We start from the raw sequence: 21187 nt of genomic DNA on the forward strand, positions 1-21187 counted from the left end.
GAAGGCTTTAAGAAGACTATGCAGTGCTTCATAACAACAAATTGCCTCCAATGAGCGTGAAGTCGCAACTGTTTACATTCTATTTGCTTTAGCAGTTATGCGCGGGATCCTGCGCATGCGCAGTCGAGTCACGTTTGAGTAGTAGATTCTCCCGCTTCTGGCTACAGGAATGTGGCTGTTGGCTGTGCAAGCAGTCGCAGCAAGCAGCTAAATGCTACCGGGAGAAAGGGGGGCGCAAAATTCATATTCTTGAGGAAAAGAAACTTGTTGCACAAAGCGCCTAGCATCCAGCGCACGTTTGTCTACCGATTATTCATATGATTTTGAAACGCTTCCCTGGTGGTTTTTGAACATTTTTGAAAACATTTTAAGTTGATTTCTGAATGAATGATAAGTTGACTTTTGAATGTATGCATAGTGTGCGTGATGTCTCTGTCAGGAGAATCCTCGTCGCATCTAGAAATAAACTTTCCGCAGACAAAAGGGAACGGGGCCATACGAGCTGAGGGAGTAAAGCCGAACGCATGAATGTCAATCGCTGTCTGGTTATGTGGTTGATTGGGTTTGCGAATGATCAGCGTTGTTACAATTACTAGCGAAATCCATAGATTCAGACTACCAGAATGGAAAAAAAAAACGACTGACAGGCATAGCAGGTGAGAAAGATTACGTATTATCTTCTCGGTGTATCCAAGAAAATGAAATTTTGACAAAATTTTTGGCCAGATCGCTACACTAGTAAGGACCAGTAGTACAGTCCACGCCTAGCAGCCGCGTAAGTTCTATCCTGGAAGTAACGCGGAAAACGTGTTGTTTGAACACGTAATAGCGCCTAAACGTAAAATAATCTCTGGATAACTAAACCTGTGATTCTGTCAGGATAAGTGAAGTTAATCGGGTAACAAATTTTGACAGTGGCAGCAATAACTACAGAATTTGTGATGACAAGATTGTTTGTTAGGCCGAGGAAGGAGAAGAAACTGGGATATCACACAAATTATGGAAGAATAAGACAATTCCAGATTTATATATAAAATTTCGTAATACTACTATTCGATCACATGCTTGAGAAGCTGGTGCGTATGAATGAAATGTGAAACTATTTAAGATTTTTGCTTGTAGTAGGCCTCATAGGCATTTGATATTGGTACTTCGTGGATTATATTCTGTCGTGTTATAAAAATGGCCATTTGTGCCAAAACAGTCTCGTTTATTTTGTGTGTTACAAAACTGCTGCAATATTAGAAAGGCCTATTTTGTTGTATCTAGTAGACAGTGACAAAATAGACGTACTCAGATCGAGAAACCACACCAGTCTTGGGTATCATTTGTATTAACAGCTTTTTCAGTATTAGATAACGACATTTTGATTTTTCATGTAGCAAAACGTTTGACGAACATTGATGAGGTAATAGATTCTTTCGCAGAAAGGAAAGCACGCTATGTAAAGCTGTAGCAAGATTAGAGAGACAAAAATGTTAGGAGCTAAAGTTTGAAGAAATGTGTAATTTCTTGTTTATGCCTTGTCAGTATTGGTTTTATATATGCTATATTTAATTTTGTCACACAAAACAGCAGTTATTAACTAATAGGCAATGAAGAGGTCAGATTTTCTCTCGATTACGAATAATCCCATCCGCTATTAATTGCGAGATGTTTTTTAAGAGGGGCAGGCTGTCAAACCGGACGACTGGGAGCACGAGAGGCACCACAGGACATTTCAATTTCCACTCTCCTGAATATGGTTTGGACGTGTGGTGGAAAAATGTTTTATGAAGAGGCGTGGCACTGCACTTTGGCGTACTTAAGACCAAATAATATGTCGTACACTTCCTCGAATACATGTTTTATGTTTCATACTTATGCACTAAAAGATGAACATATTTTGAAAATTCGATTTTTTTGTTATTGACCCGGTTTGCAAATGTCGTAGATCCGGGGCTGATGCGTGGAGCAGTCTGAGTTATAGTGGGTGGTCTTCACGTGACCCGTGTTTACATTTGGTGATTTTGCTGCTTCCCCTTCGTTTACTTTCACGTTAAACGAAAAAAAAAAACGGATATCTGTGGCCGGGAGCTATCAGGTGAATTAAAACACATTCGCATAATTACGGAAGCCTGAAATATGTCATTAGTTTCAGATTTTATTTTATTTCCACCTTTCTGGCAGTCAAGCATTAATCGCCTTGCGGACCATTGAAGTTATTTTTGTCTGTTTGCTAAAGAGATTTGACTTTTGTTAACCTTTTCCGCAGAGGCAGTCAATGTATTTGAAACGAAATGTTTAATTTTACAATACGGGCTAGTTTCAACTGTTCGCTGCATTTCAAGTGCACGTTTTTATTTTCTAGCACGTATGGCATTATGCCATAATAAGGAACCAAACATGATAAAATACAGTACTGGTGCTCCAAGAAAATTTACATCCCGAAAACCACACTGAAAAGCTTAATATCAGGTCGAGGCCTACTTCCTTGGGAATCTGGACATACGAATGTGCCCTTTAAGTATGCACTTTAAATATGGTTCACGAAATTCCGATGCTCTTGCAGTATCCTCTGATGTCTTGTTTCTTTTATGACATAATGTTTTACACGTACGGTACGTACGTACCGGCTTCCTACATCACGATAGCTACCTAAGCGCGGTGTCGCCTGTTACCTGCGCGCTCTGTTAGCTGCTGAAACGAACCAATTTCTAACAGGCCGCGGGAAAATATTGCGAATAGTGGTTTGAAAAGCGTTACTTTCAACGTAAATATCCTTTTACGTAAGCTGAACTATGTGCAAGAATGTACCATGAATTTATTAAAATACAGAGCGTTTGACTCTCATTTAAAAATCAACTCTTCGATGATGAGCCATTTAGAAGAAAGTCGAACCCTGAAGATCAGACATTTATGTCATTAAAAATTTCACTCGCACATTTGTGTGATGTATCTTTAAGTGTAACACGCGCAAAAAAGGTCAACAGTATGTGCTTCTCTTGCAGCTTGAGACCAATATTATACAGAGCGTTACAAAAATGTACGGCCAAACTTTCAGGAAACATCCCTCTCACACAAATAAAGAAAAGATGTTATGTGGACATGTGTCCGGAAACACTTAATTTCCATGTTAGAGGTCATTTTAGTTTCGTCAGTATGTACTGTACTTCCTCGATTCATCGCCAGTTGGCCCAATTGAAGGAAGGTAATGTTGCTTGTGTTGACATGCGACTCATTGCTCTACAGTACTAGCATCAATCACATCAGTACGCAGCATCAACAGGTTAGTGTTCTTCACGAACGTGGTTTTGCAGTCAGTGCAATGTTTAAAAATGCGGAGTTGGCAGATGCCCATTTCATGTATGGATTAGCTCGGGGCAATAGCCGTGGCGCGGTACTTTTGTATCGAGACATATTTCCAGAACGAAGGTGTCCCGACAGGAAGACATTCGAAGCAATTGATCGGCGTCTTAGGGAGCACGGAACATTTCAGCCTATGACTATCAGCAGCTGATGGTCCTCCACGGGTACACTTCTGCGAATGGTTCATCCAACAATGTGTCAATCCTCATTTCAGTGCAAATGTTCTCTTTATGGATGAGGCTTCATTCCAATGTGATCAAATTGTAAATTTTCATAATCAACATATGTGGGCTGACGAGAATCCGCATGCAATTGTGCAATCACGTCATCAACACAGATTTTCTGTGAACGTTTGGGCAGGCATTATTGGTGATGTCTTGGTTGGGCCCCATTTTCTTCCACCTACGCTCAGTGTAGCACGTTATCATGATTTTATATGGGATACTCTACCTCTGCTGCTAGAACATGTGCCTTTACAAGTATGACACAACACGTGGTTCATGCACTAAGGAGCTCCTGCACATTTTAGTCGAAGTGTTCGTACGCTTCTCAACAACAGATTCGGTGACCGATGGATTAGTAGATGTGGACCAATTCCATGGCCTCCACGCTCTCCTGACTTCAACCCTCTTGACTTTCATGTATGGTGGCATTTGAAAACTCTTGTCTACGCAACCCCGGTACCAAATGTAGAGACTCTCGGTGCTCGTATTGTGGACAGCTGTGATACAATACGCCACTCTCCAGGGCTGCATCAGCACATCAGGGATTCCATGCGACGGAGGGTAGATGCATGTATCCTTGCTAACGGAGGACATTTTGAACATTTCCTGTAACAAAGTGTTTGAAGTCACGCTGGTACGTTCTGTTGTTGTGTGTTTCCATTCCATGATTAATGTGATTTGAAGAGAAGTAATAAAATGAGCTCTAACATGGAAAGTAAGCGTTTCCGGACACATGTCCAAATAATATATTTTCTTTCTTTGTGTGTGAGGAATGTTTCCTGAAAGTTTGGCCATACCTTTTTGTAACACCCTGTATGTGAAAGCTTTGCTTTTCTCATAGCAACACTATGGCTATTAATTTAAACTATTAACTTTCCCTGTTTGTGCATTCGTACTACTTAACAGTGATGTTGCTGTTGGCTGACTACATCACGTGTCCTATGCTCTGAATATCCGCTGTCATTGGCTGGCGAGATCACGTGACATGAGCTACGAACGGCTTACAGAAGCACATCGAAATCTCGATTTCAATGATTCGGAAAGTAACATGGGCGCCGCATACATTTTGCTGCACATAAAAGATATTTTTCTCTGAGTTTCGTTTTCTAAAGTACCGGAAAATTGTACGTCCCGAAACTGTACGCCCATGTATAAAACTATAACCATTCAAAGGATTGATAAGGGAAAATATACTATCACCCGGGAGAAAGTGTATTTTTAACTGGGAAATCTGGGAAAAATCCGGGAATTTTTTTTTGCTAGTGTGCAGTGGCACCCACTCCACTGCTACTTTCAAGCTCTGTTGCGTGCGGTGGAGATTCTGGCGTTCGCTGAGCACCTAGATCTCGCTGGTCCCTCAGACATGATGGATGTCGCTCCTGTCGGTACTCAATTGGTGGCAGCAGGGGACCCAGCGGTGTAATCTGCCTCCTCGGTCCCATGACGACTTTCTCGGTCTTGGACAATGTCATCCTCCAGTGGAACTGCAGCGGCTTTTTCCACCATCTTGCTGAGCTCTGAGAACTTCACAGCTTTCACCCTTTCCTCTGCATTGCTCTTCAGGAAACTTGGTTTCTGGCGATGCGAACCCCCGCCCTCCATGGCTATCGGGTTATTATAAGAATCGGGTATCTGATGGCACCTGCATCTATGTCCTTCATTCTCTTTACAGCGAGTCTACCCATATACAAACACCTTTAGAGGCTGTTGCTGTTCGGATGTGGGTGCCTCAGGCTCCTACTGTCTGCAGTTTCTATCTTCCACCGGATGGTGGTGTCCCGCAGCATGTCCTGGCTGCGCTGATAGCCCAATTGCTGCCACCTTTTCTGTTACTGGGCGATTTCAACACCCATAACCCTCTGTGGGGTGAATCAGTGGCAGCAGCCCGAGGCAGCATCATTGAGCAAGTATTGGCACAGCTCGATCTTTCTCTCTTAAATACTGGTGCCTTCAAACATTTCAGTGGCACATGGCACGTACTCAGCCATCGACCTTCCAATCTGCAGTACTAGCCTATTACCATCTGTCTAGTGGAGTGTGCATGACGACTTGTGCTGTATTGACCACTTTCCAATCTTTCTGTCACTGCCACAGCGTCACTCTTCAGGGTGCCCCTGCAGATGGGCTATGAATAAGGCTGACTGGGACTTGTTCACCTCCGTTGCCACTATTGAGCCTCTTTCCAATGACGCCATTGATGTGGTGGTTCACTCGGTCACCAGCGGCATCATTACTGTCACAGAATCTGCCATTCCCTGTTCTTCTGGGTCCCCTCGGCGAAGGACTGTGCCTCGGTGGTCGCCCGAGATAACTGAGTCGATGAAAGATCGCAGGTGGGCACTCCAGCATCAGAAGCGGCTTTCCTCATTGGCACACCTCATCGCCTTTAATAGGCTCCGTGCGCAAGCCCGCTGCCTCATTCGCCAACGCAAACAGGAGTGTAGATAAGGTACACTTTTCTAAAGCTCTCCCAATAAACCAAAGCTGACCATTCACCTTCCCTATTAACATTTAGATATTTCATCAATGTGACCTGCACATTCATGCTGTGTCAAGATTTCTTGACATATATAAGCAATTCCACTCCCTCACCAAAGGCACATGAGATCTAGTACACTATTTTGTACATCTTAGAAACCTCTGTTGCTGTGTTCATCAGGAATTGCACTGATGACCATTAGCCTGAGTCATTGAAATAAGCAGTCATAATACGGTATCTAAAAGGGAAAAAGAACTACCCTAACTATTGTTACATCATCTTATCTTGTGCATTGTTTAAATTTCATGCACTAGTTTCTATCATTAATTGTATGTGGCTTATGAACAGTTCATTGACCATTGCCTTGTTGGTGTTCTGGGGTCACTGAATTCTTCTTGAATAGTTACATTTTAAATTTTAACAATGTGACTAGATTTCTGATGGAAAAGTGTGTCAAGTTGTAATAAGTCACTGATGAAGATCAGATACATTACATAGATCTTTCATTCTTTTCAGAAGTTTAATATCTCTTGCTTACAAGTTAGTATGAAAATGGGAAAGTAATTCATTGATCGGCATTCCACAACCTTCACAGCCCTTCACCTTAGGCTTTAGGAGAATCATATTCCTTGTACCACATTTTTTTTTATCAAATGACAGTATATTTCATATCAGCTTCCTCTAAAACTTAATGTAACTTTTTCTTGAAATTTTCAGATTTCCATTGCTACAAGGTTTCTGAGTAATCAGAAGATACAACAGAGCCCTTTAACATACAGGCAGAAATTTCTAAAATCTAAAGGACTGACAGATGAAGAAATCAGCATTGCCTTTGAGCGTAGCTTCACTCCATTGGTGAGTAAATAAAGTGGGAACTCACTAAGCATTGATGCCCCTGTAACTGTAATGAATTCTGAGTAAAGGTGTTGAACCTGGTAAAAAACAGATTTGTTGCTGATGCAGAAGCAAGTAGCATTTGAACACTTAATACTTTATTGACCTCGTAAAAGGATATGACTTTCTTAATTGAGCTTTCAGTGTATTTTGCTCACACGTAGCAACAAATCAAAGATAATAGTGAATAATTAAGTTTCTAAATTTGTGTGTTCTTTATTCTGAGAAAAAGCTTAGAAAAGAGAAAATGATGGAAAGGAGTGACTAGTTACTCAAAGCCTTGTTAACATCCTTGTGATGAAAGAAACACTGCCTGCAAGCACTGGATTTATAACTGCAGTTCACTTTTGTAGCTTGCCAGCCTTGTAATGCAAAATTAGTAATGGCTTCATTCTTCAATTCAGAAACTCATTATAGTAATACAGTTCAGGTTACCATTTCTCCTCTTTACTTAATGTAAGGGAAAGGCAACCACTTACCTGCAGAGAGGCTAACAGCTTTTGAGATCCTACCCTTTTTCTAGTGAGAGTACACACATTCACACATACAACCACACAGCCACGCAAATGCAATGTACTTTTGGGTGTCTGTGTGGCTGTTTATGCGAATCTATGTACTCTTACTAGAAAAAGAGCAAGAGCTCGAAAACTATTGTTAACTGTTTCCTATTACGTGCTTAATGAACAGCCCTCTACAGGTGAGTTGTTGTCTTTACCTTATTTTATGTATTTTTCCATCCAGGAATTTTCATTATTGTTAGGCATGATTCCTCTTTGTTATTTAGACGAAGCCTGCATCCTGGAACCTCTGATTTCTTTGTCATTTTGCTGATGGTACAGTAACCTCTAATTTTACAAATTGCTCCCTGATGAGGTGCAATGCACCATATGAGAATTTATTGTAGTAAAATAGTAAAACAATCCACAAACTGAAAGGAGGGGGGGGGGGGGGGGAGATGTGCTTACCAGAGACAGAGCTTTGGTCTGTAAACCAAAGAGTGAGCTAGAATGAGATTTTCACTCTGCAGCAGAGTGTGCACTGATATGAAACTTCCTGGCAGATGAAAACTGTGTGCTGGACCGAGACTCGAACTTGGGACCTTTGCCTTTCGCGGGTAAGTGCTCTACCAGCTGAGCTACCCAAGCATGACTCACGCCCCGTCCTCACAGCTTTACTTCTGCCAGTATCTCGTCTCCTACCTTCCAAACTTTACAGAAGCTCTCCTTTCCACAGTTTTAATCTGCCAGGAAATTTCAAAGAGTGAGCTGTTGAGTCCCCACTCTGTCTAACCTGTAATGTTGCAAGGAGCACCTACAAGCTCACAAACATAAAATATGTCATATGAATCAGTGGTTACACAGTGCACAATATGTGTTCCTTTCCACTAAATATGTTCCTGCTAAACAGAATACAGAAATTAGAAAATGATGTAACTAATGCAATAAATGCACATGCACAGAATCTACACAGTCACAGCCACTGCTAGGTGGGAAATTGGTACATAGTTGTAATGAGCAGCAGGTGTAGTGTTTTTCCAGGAAGGGCCACCTCTTCCTACCACAAGCTGTACTTGTTCTTAAATTTACAGACAAGACTAGAACTGTGGAGAGTAAATTGTAATGCATATTATCATTACGTTAGTATTTACTTTGATGCTTCCCAGGGGAGAAAAAAATACTTCCTATACTTAAGTTTCAATTTCTGTAAGCGTGTACAGGGTTTCTCTTCTAAGGGTCATCAAGTGCATTTTCTTTGGTGTTTTGGTAGATTTTTTTGCAATGGGGAGGAAACCATTGCTTTCCTTCAACATTGAGCGTCACATAAAAGATGTGATGAGTGATATTTGCTTGGACTGACTCCTGATACGTATTACAAAAACAACATTACAAATACGTGCTGAAACACAAGAGGAAATGCACCTGATGACTGTTTGGAGATATACCCTGTATAAGACTTTATTCGTATTTTGTCACTTCCTGTTCATACCTAACATTGCCCCTTCTACTACATAGTGTTCCAGTATTTAGAAGTGAAAACTGCTACAATCTGTTAAAATGCAGTGAGTTCTTGTTACCTGCTGTTATTTCTCTTACAGCCAGACACTCAGACATCAATAGCAATACCCCCCCAACAGATAGTTCTTCCACGACCAACATTCTGGAGCAGATTTAGAGATATTGGCAACAGTATAGCTCTAATAGCAGGTGCTCTCTATGCATTATATCTGTTCTATAAGGTAAGTGTTTCTTATGATGACTGATGCAAAACTTTTGGAAGCTGTGTCTCTTGATGGTTAATTATTTGGAATATGTTGATGCTTCCTTTTCTAAAATAAATTAGCTTCAACATTCAGTGCTTTACTGATTTGCATGTTCATTGAAAATTTTCTCTGGCTGCTGTACTACTGTGATTATTTATGAGATCAAATAAAAGAAATATAACAGAAAGAACTGTGAAGGGGATGAAATGTGTAGTCATATGATTAAATATATAGGCAGTGATGTTAATAAATATTGCGCAATGATTATGATGAAAATTTTTGAAGGTATTATTACCACCTATAATACTCTGTTAGTGGAACTTGACACTAGTTATCCTTCCTTCATCTTTACAGTATTCTCTCCTTGAGTCATATGTGATAGATCCAATCCTGATGGAGATATCATATGAAAATATATCAGAAGCACCATTGAATAGTTTTGTTCTAAACAGGGTATATGTTACATAGGTAATGCCAGGGTAGGTGTCTATTATGAGTTGGGAGTTCAAATGTATGCCGAGTGATGGTCCCCTTAGGGAAATGGCAGCAAGGGACAGGAAAGAACACCAGGCACACTCAGTGTATATGTCTGTGGACCTCATTAAACATGTTGAAGAGGTCATTTCAGTAGCCATTGGGGAACAGGGTGCAACCAACTACAGATTGCGACACACATTCGAACAAGTGATGCATGTTGTCCGGGCATTTTTGGGTCGTTTCAGTGACTTGCAAAAATGGTTGGAAGATCAGACCTGTGCATGGAGTCTCAACGAAGCTCACAATTTGCAGCATTGTCCCTAAACTAATCATTTCTCTTTGGTTCTAAGTTGAGTGGAAGTACTAAACCAGGGACTTCAAAAGTTCTGTGACAAGCTAGGCTGAGACTTCCTGGAGTTAGGCCATAGGATTTAGAACTGTAGGGTCCCCCTAAATAGGTTAGGTGTGCACTGCACATCAGATGCTGATACTCAGCTAGTTGACTCTGTGTGAGGTGCAAACGAGAGTTTTTTTTTTTTTTTTTTTTTTTTTTGAATGGGCAGCTCTCCATCCAGCTGTAGAAAATCCAGACGTACCAGGTGTAAGATCCAAAGAAATGCCTCCCACAGGCAAGAGTGTTAAAACCTTAATGGTAAACTGCCAAAGCATTCACAACAAAGTGCCAGAGTTTGAAGCGCTCATGAAAAGCAGTGAAGCTCATGTAATACTAGGTAAAGAGAGCTAGTTGAAACCTGAAATTGATAGCAGTGAGATTTTTGTGGAAAATTTAAGGGTATATCAAAAGGATAGGCAAATGGGAAATGGAGGTGGTGTATTTGTCACAGCAGACAAAAAAACACCTCGAACCCACTGAGATATGAATTGAAGCTACATGTAAGATTGCTTGGACAAGACTCAATATCAGGGATGGGTCCTTCTATCGCCCACAGACTCACCTCCTGATGTAACAAAAAACTTCAGAGAAAATCTCCGTTCACTTCTGTGTAAGTCCCCCAATCATACGGTAATTATGTGTGGGGACTTCAATCATCCAACAGTTAATTGGGAGAATTCTAGTTTTGTTAGTGGTGGATGTGATAAAACACCCTGTGAAACTTTACAAAATGCCTTCTTGAAAACTACTAAGAACAGATTGTTAGGAAGCCTACTCGTGATGGAATATATATATGTTCAGTAAACCAGATAAAAATCAGTTATGTCATATGTAAATGAGGAATCTGAAACTTTCAGCACAGGTCAGGAGCTAGTAGAGGAACTGTGGCTCTAGTTCAGAATAATAATTGACCACACACTGGATAGATATGTACCCAGCAGAACAGTCAACAATGAAAGGGAACGTCTGTGATGTGCAGTCAATGTAAATAAACTTCCAAAGAAACAGAGATTACTACACAATAGGGCTAAAACAAAGAGGAGGGCTACAGATAGAGAAATGCTGAATGAAACACATTTGGGTGTCAAGAGAGCAATGTGTGATGCCTTCAGTGACTTCTGGAGCAGAATATTACCAAATGATCTTTCACAGAACCCAAAGAAATTCTGGTTGAATGTAAAGGCTGTTAGTAGCATCAGAGTTAGCACTCAGTCCATAGTGAATGGTGACAGGAATTAAAATCGAGGATAGCAAAGCAAAATCTGATATGCTTGACTTGGTTTTCAGATGTTACATTACAAAGGAAAACCCAGGAGAACTGCCCCAATTTAATCCTCCTATAACTGAAAATATGTGTGAAATATGTATTAGTGTCTGTGGTGTTAAGAAAGAGCTGAAGTCGTTAAAATTGAATGAAGCTCCAGGCCTCAGTGGAATCACTGTCAGATTCTATGCTGAATTTGAGGCTGAGTTAGCTGCTCTTATAACTGTAATCTATCATAGATCCCTCAAGCAATAAACTATGCCTAGTTTTTGGAAAAAAGATACAGGTCACACCCATCTACAAGAAGCGTAGTGAAAGTGATCCATAAAACAACTGTCCAATTTCCTTGACAGCAGTTTATTGTAGAATCTTAGAACTTATTCTGAGCTCAAACATAATGAGTATCTGGAACAGAATGAGCTCATCAATGCCAACTAGCATGGTTTTAGAGAACATCGATCACGTGAAACCCAACTCGCACTTTTCTCACAAGACATACTAAAAGCTTTGGATCAGGGCAACTGTGTAGATGCAGCGTTTCTTTATTTCTGAAAAGCACTTGACTCAGTACTGCACCTATGTTTATTGTCAAAAGTACGATCATATGGGGTATAAAGTGAAATTTGTGATGGGATTGAGGACTTCTTGGCTGGCAGGACACAACATGTTACCTTGGATGGAGAGTCATTGTCAGCTGTAGAAGTAACTCCCGGTGTGCTGCAGGAAAGTGCATTGGGACCTTTTCTGTTTATATTGTATATTAATGACCTTGCATACAATATTATTGTGAAATAAGGCTTTTTGCAGATGATGCAGTTATCTATAATGAAGAACTATCTGATAAGCTGCATAAATGTTCAGTCAGCTCTTGATAAAATTTCAGAGACTGACAACTTGCTCTAAATGTTCAGAAATGTGAAATTTTGCACTTCACTAAATGAAAATAATAATAATAATAATAATAATAATAATAATAATAATGTAATATCCTATGACTACTGTATCAACTGTTAACTGTTGGAATTGCCCAAATCAAATACCTGAGTGTAGGACTTTGTAGGGATATGAATTTGAATGATTACATAGTTTCAGTCATGGGTAAAGCAGGTGGTAGACTTTGGTTTGTTTGTAGAATACTGGGGGAAGTGCAATCAGTCTACAAGAGAGATTGCTTACAAATCACTCGAGCAACTTGTTCTAGAATACTGCTCGCAGATGAAATGTCGCATGTTGGTATAATCCATGGGAGAGTGTCATAGAGATTCTGAAGGAACGGAAACGGCAGGCTCTTGAAGACAGATGTAAATTATACTGAGAAAGTCTATTAACAAAGTTTCAAGAACCAGCTTGAAATGATTACTCTAGGGATACGCTACAATCCTCTATGTATCACTCACACAGGGATCATGAGGAAAAGATTGGAATAATTACTGCACATGCACACTCCATCAGTAGTTCTTCCGGTGCTCCATAGGTGAATGGAACAGGCAGAAACCCTTATAACTGGTACAATGAGACATACCCTCTGCCATGAACCTCACGGTGGTTTACAGAGTATAGATACAGAACAAATATCAGTAGTTATAGAGGAAGATTAGTGGTTTTGTTGTAAGGTTGGAAGGGAGGGGGGGGGGGGGGGGGGCTTGTATGATAGTGGCTCCATTCGCTCCACTTTAGGTCTGACTTTAATGTACAAAGCAGATGTGATAAACACAGTTGGTAACTTCCAAAGAAACGAACTTAGGTCTTCTTTGTGTGAGTGAACAACAAAAACGGCTTCAGAGTTCTGCAAAGTTACAGTTCACAAGTTTGAACAAATTGCAGTCTTTAGTATAACATAAAGTTTTCCAATTACTTGAACAAGTTAAGTTCTAAAATATGAACCAAAGGTTCGAATCCAGAGTTTTAAGAGTTTTTGGCAGACGGTCCCTTGCTGATCGAGTCCTGACGAGAAAACCAGAGAAGTTCTCTAATATTGTGCGTATACTACCAGCATTAAGTCACACTCTGTCAAAGTGGAAGAGAAGTAGTGAAGCACAGTATAGCAAGGTCTCCCGGTGTGACACTGTTACATTGACTAAGTCTGGTCCATCAGTGACTTGCAGAGTGGAGAGAAATCCTCGTTATAGTGAGTGATGTCCTGGCGAAGTCCTTTTAGGGTCTCACTGTGCTGGAACTGACTTCTCAAATCAAAGTGCAAACATAAATAATTGTCTCATGGAATGATGCTCCATTTGTGACTGGCTCCAGTTGATTCCTGTTAAAGTAAAAAATAGTTTGGCCTATACACACTGATCAAAGCTGTGCATGTGTCTGTGTCCTAACCCAGCTGCTGGTGCCACCCTTTGTTGGTCTGGCTGGTTGGCTTGCCAGGTTGAGTTGCTGCGGCCTCTGGTCTGTCAGCATGCAGGCTACGATAGTGCTGCTGTGGTATTTGTTCTGTGGGTAGCTGTTGGTGCCCGCTGTTCATGTTGCCACAGCAGTATTCTTTGACTTACTCTATGAATACTAGAGCAAGGGTTGATATTAACTGAAAAGTGACTGCCATTTCGGATTCTTGCATGAAAACTTCTCATATCAAATCATTGTTGCTCTCCATTGGTATTTTGCCAACTAATGTTCAAAAGTCTTGTAATTGAATTCCAACACTCACAAAATAAACTTTATTCTGTAATTTGTGTAAGATATTTCAAAAGTTGGACAATATGCATTCAGATTGTATGTTTTAATGGATAGTGCCTCTCTAAATCAGTGGTTATATGGTGCTATGCTGTTTGAAATCTTCCTATACATGATCTCTTGTTGGCAGCTGTATGAAAAGCCTAACAGTGAATGTTAAATAATGTTTTATGGTATGTTGTGTTATTAAATATCAGTACACAAATTACTAGTCTTTAAAACTCCAAATATGTGTGTAATCCTTAATACATTTTTACCTTTCACAGCGATTCTTACACTCATTTTTCTTTGGGAAGAAAAAGAAGAAAACTCTTGAAGATTCTATTGTGGACTTAGAGAAATCATTGACAGGGAAAGTAAAGAGTGTGCAGGATGATGTGAAGAAAACTAGTATTGAAATTGGACATTTAAGCAACCTAGTACAAAATGCAGATACAACAAGTAGGCACATCCAAGATCTCAAGGCAGAGTTCTCCTCACTCAAGAGTGTGCTTCTTAGTGGGTAATGTATCACGTAACATACTATTTTCTTATAACAAATTAGTTATGTTGCTAAAGGATTTATTAGAATATTACTAATCTGCACCAGGTAAAGTAATTAAATCTGCTTTTGTGTTTCATATGATCTGAAACTTTGTTCTTGGATATTAAATCATTGATAATAATCATTGGTCCTTATAGTGGTGCTAGTATTCTGATACTGCAGAGTAAAAAGTACAATATCTGCCACCCTACCTACCTTTCTGTGGTGCTCGCTGCTGCTGCATGCATTTATGTGGTAGCAAATGCTGAGTAGTCAGAGATACTTGTATTGTTAGCACATACAATATTGTATCAAAATATAATAAAAATGATCCATATCTAATGTAAATACAAGACACTGAAAGAAAAAATGGAATATCATCAGATGACATGGAAATCGCTGAAATTAAAGACTAAATGGATACAAGGTAATATGGTACTGTTTCGGAAGTAGTAAAATATGTCATAGTGGCTATGTCCTCAGTAATTGGAGTTAATTCTCACTGTACTTAATAGTTCTTTGAACACTATACCACAGTAGTGTATCTAGAGACACTCGGTCTATTAGTACATGCAGTGTGCACCCTGCCACAGGGAACTATCTTAAGTTTTGTTATGTAGTTATAATATTAATGAATATAATAGAAAGAAACATTCCACATGGGAAAAATATATTAAAAAATGATGCTGTGACTTACCAAACGAGAAAGCACTGGTAGATAGACACAATAAAAAAAAAAAAAAAATAAAAAAAAAAAAACACACACACACACATACATATATATATGTATATATATCCATCTGCACATATACAGACACAAGCAGACATATGTAAAGGCAAAGAGTTTGGGCAGTGTGTCAGTCAAGGCAGAAGTACAGAGGCAAAGATGTTGTTGAATGACAAGTGATGTACGAGGGGCAGCAACTTGAAATTAGTGGAGGTTGAGGCCTGGTGGGTAATGAGAAGAGAGGATACATTGAAGGGCAAGTTCCCATCTCGAGAGTTCTGATAGGTTGGTGTCAGTGGGAAGTATCCAGATAACCCGGACGGTGTAAAACTGTGCCAAGATGTGCTGGCCGTGCACCAAGGCCTGTTTAGCCACAGGGTGATCCTCATTACCAACAAACACTGTCTGCCTGTGTCCGTTCATGCGAATGGACAGTTTGTTGCTGGTCATTCCCACATAGAAGGCTTCACAGTGTAGGCAGGTCAGTTGGTAAATCACAAGAGTGCTTTCACACGTGGCTCTGCCTTTGATCGTGTACACCTTCCGGGGTACAGGACTGGAGTAGGTGGTGGTGGTGGTGGTGGTGGTGGTGGTGGTGGTGGTGGTGGTGGTGGGAGGGTGCATGGGACAGGTTTTACATCGGGGGCAGTTATAAGGGTATGAGCCAGAGGGTAAGGAAGGTGGTTTGGGGATTTCATGGGGATGAACCAAGAGGTTACGAATGTTAGGTGGACGACAGAAAGACACTCTTGGTGGAGTGGGGAGGATTTCATGAAGGATGGATCTCATTTCAGGTGTTGAGATCATTTCATTGAGTTGTTGATGCTGAGTATTAGTGACACATGGAAGGTTGAATGTGTCGGTTTGTAGATTCAGGTTAAAACATAGCTTGAGACTCGATTTCTTTAAGCATTGAAATATTTTAGATCTCTTTCGTCTGTGAAAGTAGTACATTTCTCTTATGCTTTTCGTGAATTATTATTAGGTCAAGTCCTATCCTTATGGCTTGGTGGCTGAGTGTTAAAGTGCCACAGATCCAAAGATAGCATGCTCAGTCACCAGTTAATTGTAAGATTTTTATAAGTCACTTATCACTTCTTTCACCTCTGGCAATGTTTATTGATGTGAAAAATGCCAAGTTGCAATGTGGTTCAGAAACTGTGGTTCCCCCTATAACTAGCTGGATAAATCAGTTCAAAGGTTGGAGGAAGGCATCAGCATACCACTTCCAACAGGACCATGCATAGTACACCACTGAGGTGTTCAAACCAATCTTTGGATTGATGACTGCTGTACTTTATCCTTATAAATTAATACTTATATATTCTGTGTATTTGTATATTTTTGAGCTACTTATTTTCATTGTATTATGATGAGAAATCCTATATCATTTTAAGATGATTCCTCGATGAATAAGTAACTAAGTTAGTGGTGTAACTGATTTTATAATTAAAATTTGTATTTATGTGTTAATAATATTCTTATGTGAACCATATTTTTTTTTACTACATGAGCTACTCCTGTTTCTTGTCTCTATGTTTGCTTGCAGTAACAGTTAATGGTCTGCCCACTTTAGATCATTTTGTGCCATTACCTCATTAAAATGATATGTATTATAGTTCAGATGTTTCTGGATCTTTTTTAGGTCACAGTTTCCTGTGCCAAAAAAGACCCCATTAGTATCAACTGCAATTCCTTCTTGGCAGATGCCTCAAAAAGAGGAAGGTGGTACAGGAGTGCAATCCAAGACTGAAGGTGTCAGTGATGAGGCTTGTGGATCAGGCTCAAGTGATCCCGAAATGATAAATAACAATGGAAGTGATAGCAGTATGGAGTTAATCAGAGAATAGCATCTCATAACGATGTAGTAATAAATGCGGCATCTTGTAATTCAGAAACACTGTAATTTGCCATATATTATAGTGACACATTATCAGTACTTTAAATGACTGCCATAAGCTTAGTCATTGCTCAGTGATTTTGTAAAACAAAAGTTTTCAGAGAACCAGCAGTGCAGATTTTTAAAAAATCTATTTTTTTTAATATTTTGTAATGTTGCTATATTTGTTATAGCTCATGGGCATTCCATTTAATTATTTCCATTGTGATTGACTGCAATGGTTTGTAATATTTGAATTTGTGTAGTATCGATTTCAAGCAGTGTGTTGTGACATGCAGGTAGTCATTAGTACATATAAAATCAAAGGTATCTTGATCCAGACTTCATTTGTTGTTTCTGTATGGTTCTAGATATCACAGGTGGGGGAAAATAAATTTTATTGCACACATTGGTGTGAATTCCATATGCTGCATTTAAGTCTTGTAATCATCTGTTCGATTTTGAGGAAGTGCAGTGTCAGATTAATGAATTGATAGCTGGCATTTCACCGATGCTCGATGCTTGCTCCTTTTCCTGCCATGTTCCCCATTGAGAAATGACAATCTGTAACTACCTGTTAGCCCAGTTTCCTCCATCTTTTTGTTTTCCTTTAATCGAGCTCAGTAATATTTGGTTCCACTAGCTAGTGTTTTTACTATCTTTTTGATTATTTGTGTTCCGTCCTTTAACCTGGTAAATACTTTGAAGTTGTTTTAACCAGTGTCTGACCACAGTTCCACTTAGGAGATTGTATACAGAGTAAATAAATTTTTCATCTTGCAGTAAAGTTTCTGCCAGTTGGGCTGTTAGTAAACTGTGTATCAAGTATCTTGTACAAGATATAATTTGTAAATAAAATGGAATTTAATGTGCAGTATGTTAAACTGTTGCTCTAGTATATCACTTATTTCATTTTGCAACTTCTCAGAAAATATTTTGCAGATTGAAGATGATGGAGAATCCTCTTCTGATGGCCACAAGAGACCAAAGTTAAATTTATACTACTATATAAAGACAAATCAGTGTTTAACATTCTTACCATAAACCTTAAAGTTCTTGACTGATTCGCTTCAAATTTTCACATTGTCCTCTAATAAATGGTCAGACAGGCATAGGCTATGTTTCCTTTTTAATATTCATGGTACACAAAAAGAAAATCTGTACTATTACTATATAAATACAGTTTGTTGTTTAAGGTTGTTACCAAACAACTCAAAATGTTCTTGATGCTCTAATAAACCTACAGATGCACATAGGCTACACATGATATATAAACACACACATATTACGTGAGTGGGGACAACCAAGAAGTTCTTGACTGATTTACTTCAAATATTTGCATGTCGAAAAGTACTTGGCCTGTTTACTTTAAACTTTTATACAATTCTCTAATGAACATGCAGATGGATACAGGCTACATATTTTTAATATATACAAAATATAAATAAACAGGTAATGTATAAAGGGAAAACATTATTACCAAAACTCTCAAAAAATTCTTAATCAATTTATTTCAAACTTTCACATGATACTGTATTGAACATTTGGACTGGTGCATGGTCTATAGTCTTTAAATATATTACATATTTTTCAATATATATGTAATATGTGTAGTTGGAACATTGTTACCAAAGCTCTTGAAAAGATCTTAATTGATTTTCTCCAAATTTCTGTGTGATACTCTAATATATATTCACATGCCATAGGCTGTACATTTTTAAAAATGACGATGTACAGGTTTTCTGTTAAAGCCAACTGTGAGAAAGAAAATGCTGTGCAATGAAAATGTGCAGTTTCTTACAGTCGGCTTCAACTATGGTAGGAAGGTATGTAAACCATTAGATAAATTGTTTCTCCCAAATGTATTCTTTCTCCTTTTATATGTTTTCAATAAATAATTGTAGACACAACAATTTATAATTCAGGATGGAATGTAACAATATTATGAGAGGGAAAGTTGCTACTCACCATATAGCGGAGATGCTAACTCACAGATAGGCACGACAAAAAGTCTCTCACAATTATAGCTTTTGGCTGTCAAGGCCTTAGACAGAGAGATGCACGCACGCACGCGCGCGCGCGCGCGCGCGCGCGCGCGCACACACACACACACACACACACACACACACACACACACACACACACACACACACACACACACACACACACACTTAACACGACTGCAGTCTCAGGCAACTGAAACCACACTGCCCACTGTGGCTTCAGTTGCCTGAGACTGCAGGTGTGTGTGTGTGTGTGTGTGTGTGTGTGTGTTGACTCAGCATCTCTACTATATGGGTGAGTAGCAACTTTCCTTCTCATAATATTGTAGACACAACAATGTGTTGCTTTGTTTTCTTCCTCCTCGTCAGTTGTACAAAATCCAGGAAAGTGGTGCTTAAGGCTTATCAGCTTGTGATTAGAGTACTACTATTTAATCTGAATTGTCTGAAACTTTGTAAACTTACCCATCCACAAATTAAAATAATGTGAATTACTGGCACTGAAGCTACTACCTCAGTAAGAATTTAACAAGATAATTCTGTTGGTGCTCCATAAAATTTGAAGTGTGGGGACTGGGATTTCAGAAAGGTTGTGAAATAATAGCTAATTAAAGATATGCAAGTTTGTCACAGTATCATTAAGATTTAACTAAATCAATGAAAATGAAGGAACATATGAAGCAGTTTCAGAAATGCAGATCATTAGAAGAGATGGCTAATGCACATGCCTGTGTTCCGTGGCAGGGTTAAATCTGACTTTGGCACAGAAGGGGGTAAATTATGCTGCCACAAAAGTCTTTGGTCACCTACCAAACAGCATCAAAAGCGTGACAGATAGTCAACCAACATTTAAAAATAAATTAAAATAATTTCTAGATGACAACTCCTTCTACTCATTGGCTGAATTTTTAGATATAAATTAAGGGAGGGAAAAAAACTAACTTAAGCATTAGTGTCATGCAATATTTTGTGTAATGTAATATCTTGTACAGACATCTTTCTTTAACCTGACACGTTCCACATCATTACGAAGTGTCGTATTCATGATATATGCAACAAGTATTAATCTAATCTAATCTAATCTAATTGAAACAATGTATTAGGTTTGAAAGATTGAGGAAGTGATTTGTAGTCTTTGAGCTGTGGCCTGTTATTGTGTCACCCCTGATGTCAAAAGACCAGGGCGTGGATTTGAATCTAAAATGGGCTAATTCATTCTTAAAGGCCTAAAATGGGCTAAATAGGACTTAAACAGAAGAAGCACAGGCTAAAGAGGACTTTTGTAGAAAAATGTGTTTTAAATAGATTTCCAAATTAACTCCAAGGAAAATCAATAAAGTGAACTTGCACATTTTAAGAAAAATCTTAATGAATAACTTTACACACAGCACTGACAATAAGAATGTGTACGACACAATGGCACTTGTCTTTGTAACCTGATAATGTGTCAGCACTCTGCTGCATCACATACGTGATTGTAGTTATTTCCGTGGTTTGGAAGGTACATGGAATGTAGCCCACACTGAAACCAACACTGTATATGATGCGCTGTTGCTGCATTGTCACTCTGAGAATATGTCCATGCACTGCTGCATTGGGACAATCCCAGCCAGCCCTTACTTACATGCTGTCCAGTAATGGAGAGGTATATTAAGAGAACAAATTGGTGACACTTAAGTCTGTTTATTACTGTAGGTATGAAGTAAAGTTGTTGTTGTGAGTTGACTCGCACAGAGTAGTGAGATTTAAGTGTAATTTTGCGATGCCTAATCAGAAATTGTAGGGAACTGGTCTTTTGTAAGAGGGGATTGAGGAAGACTACAATTTCACAACTGTTGACAAAGTAATTTTTTTTGCCAAGCCTATTAAAAACAAGTATGTAAATAAATGTTATTTTTTGTCATTCATTTTATCTACCAATCTTCTTGCTAGTCTTCTGATTGCAGATTTTCAGATCAAAATTTAAAATTATTTTACTGACATGCATATGTGATTCAACTGAAGCTGTCATTTATCATGATCACATTCTTATTTTG

General features: G+C 39.1%; 1 protein-coding gene across 1 annotated transcript in view; it reads left to right on the plus strand.

Annotated features, from left to right (window-relative positions):
• LOC126356162 (peroxisomal membrane protein PEX14) overlaps positions 1-18032 on the plus strand; it is a 49831-nt gene extending 31799 nt beyond the window's left edge. The window contains exons 2-5 of the mRNA XM_050006909.1: positions 6769-6906; positions 9041-9181; positions 14286-14521; positions 16915-18032. Coding sequence (XP_049862866.1) covers positions 6769-6906; positions 9041-9181; positions 14286-14521; positions 16915-17119 — 720 coding nt within the window. The 3' untranslated portion in view covers positions 17120-18032. The remainder of the gene's footprint in view (positions 1-6768; positions 6907-9040; positions 9182-14285; positions 14522-16914) is intronic.
• The last annotated feature ends 3155 nt before the right edge of the window (positions 18033-21187 follow it).

This window comes from Schistocerca gregaria, chromosome 3 (genome assembly GCF_023897955.1).
Source record: "Schistocerca gregaria isolate iqSchGreg1 chromosome 3, iqSchGreg1.2, whole genome shotgun sequence".
Lineage (NCBI taxonomy): Eukaryota > Metazoa > Arthropoda > Insecta > Orthoptera > Acrididae > Schistocerca > Schistocerca gregaria.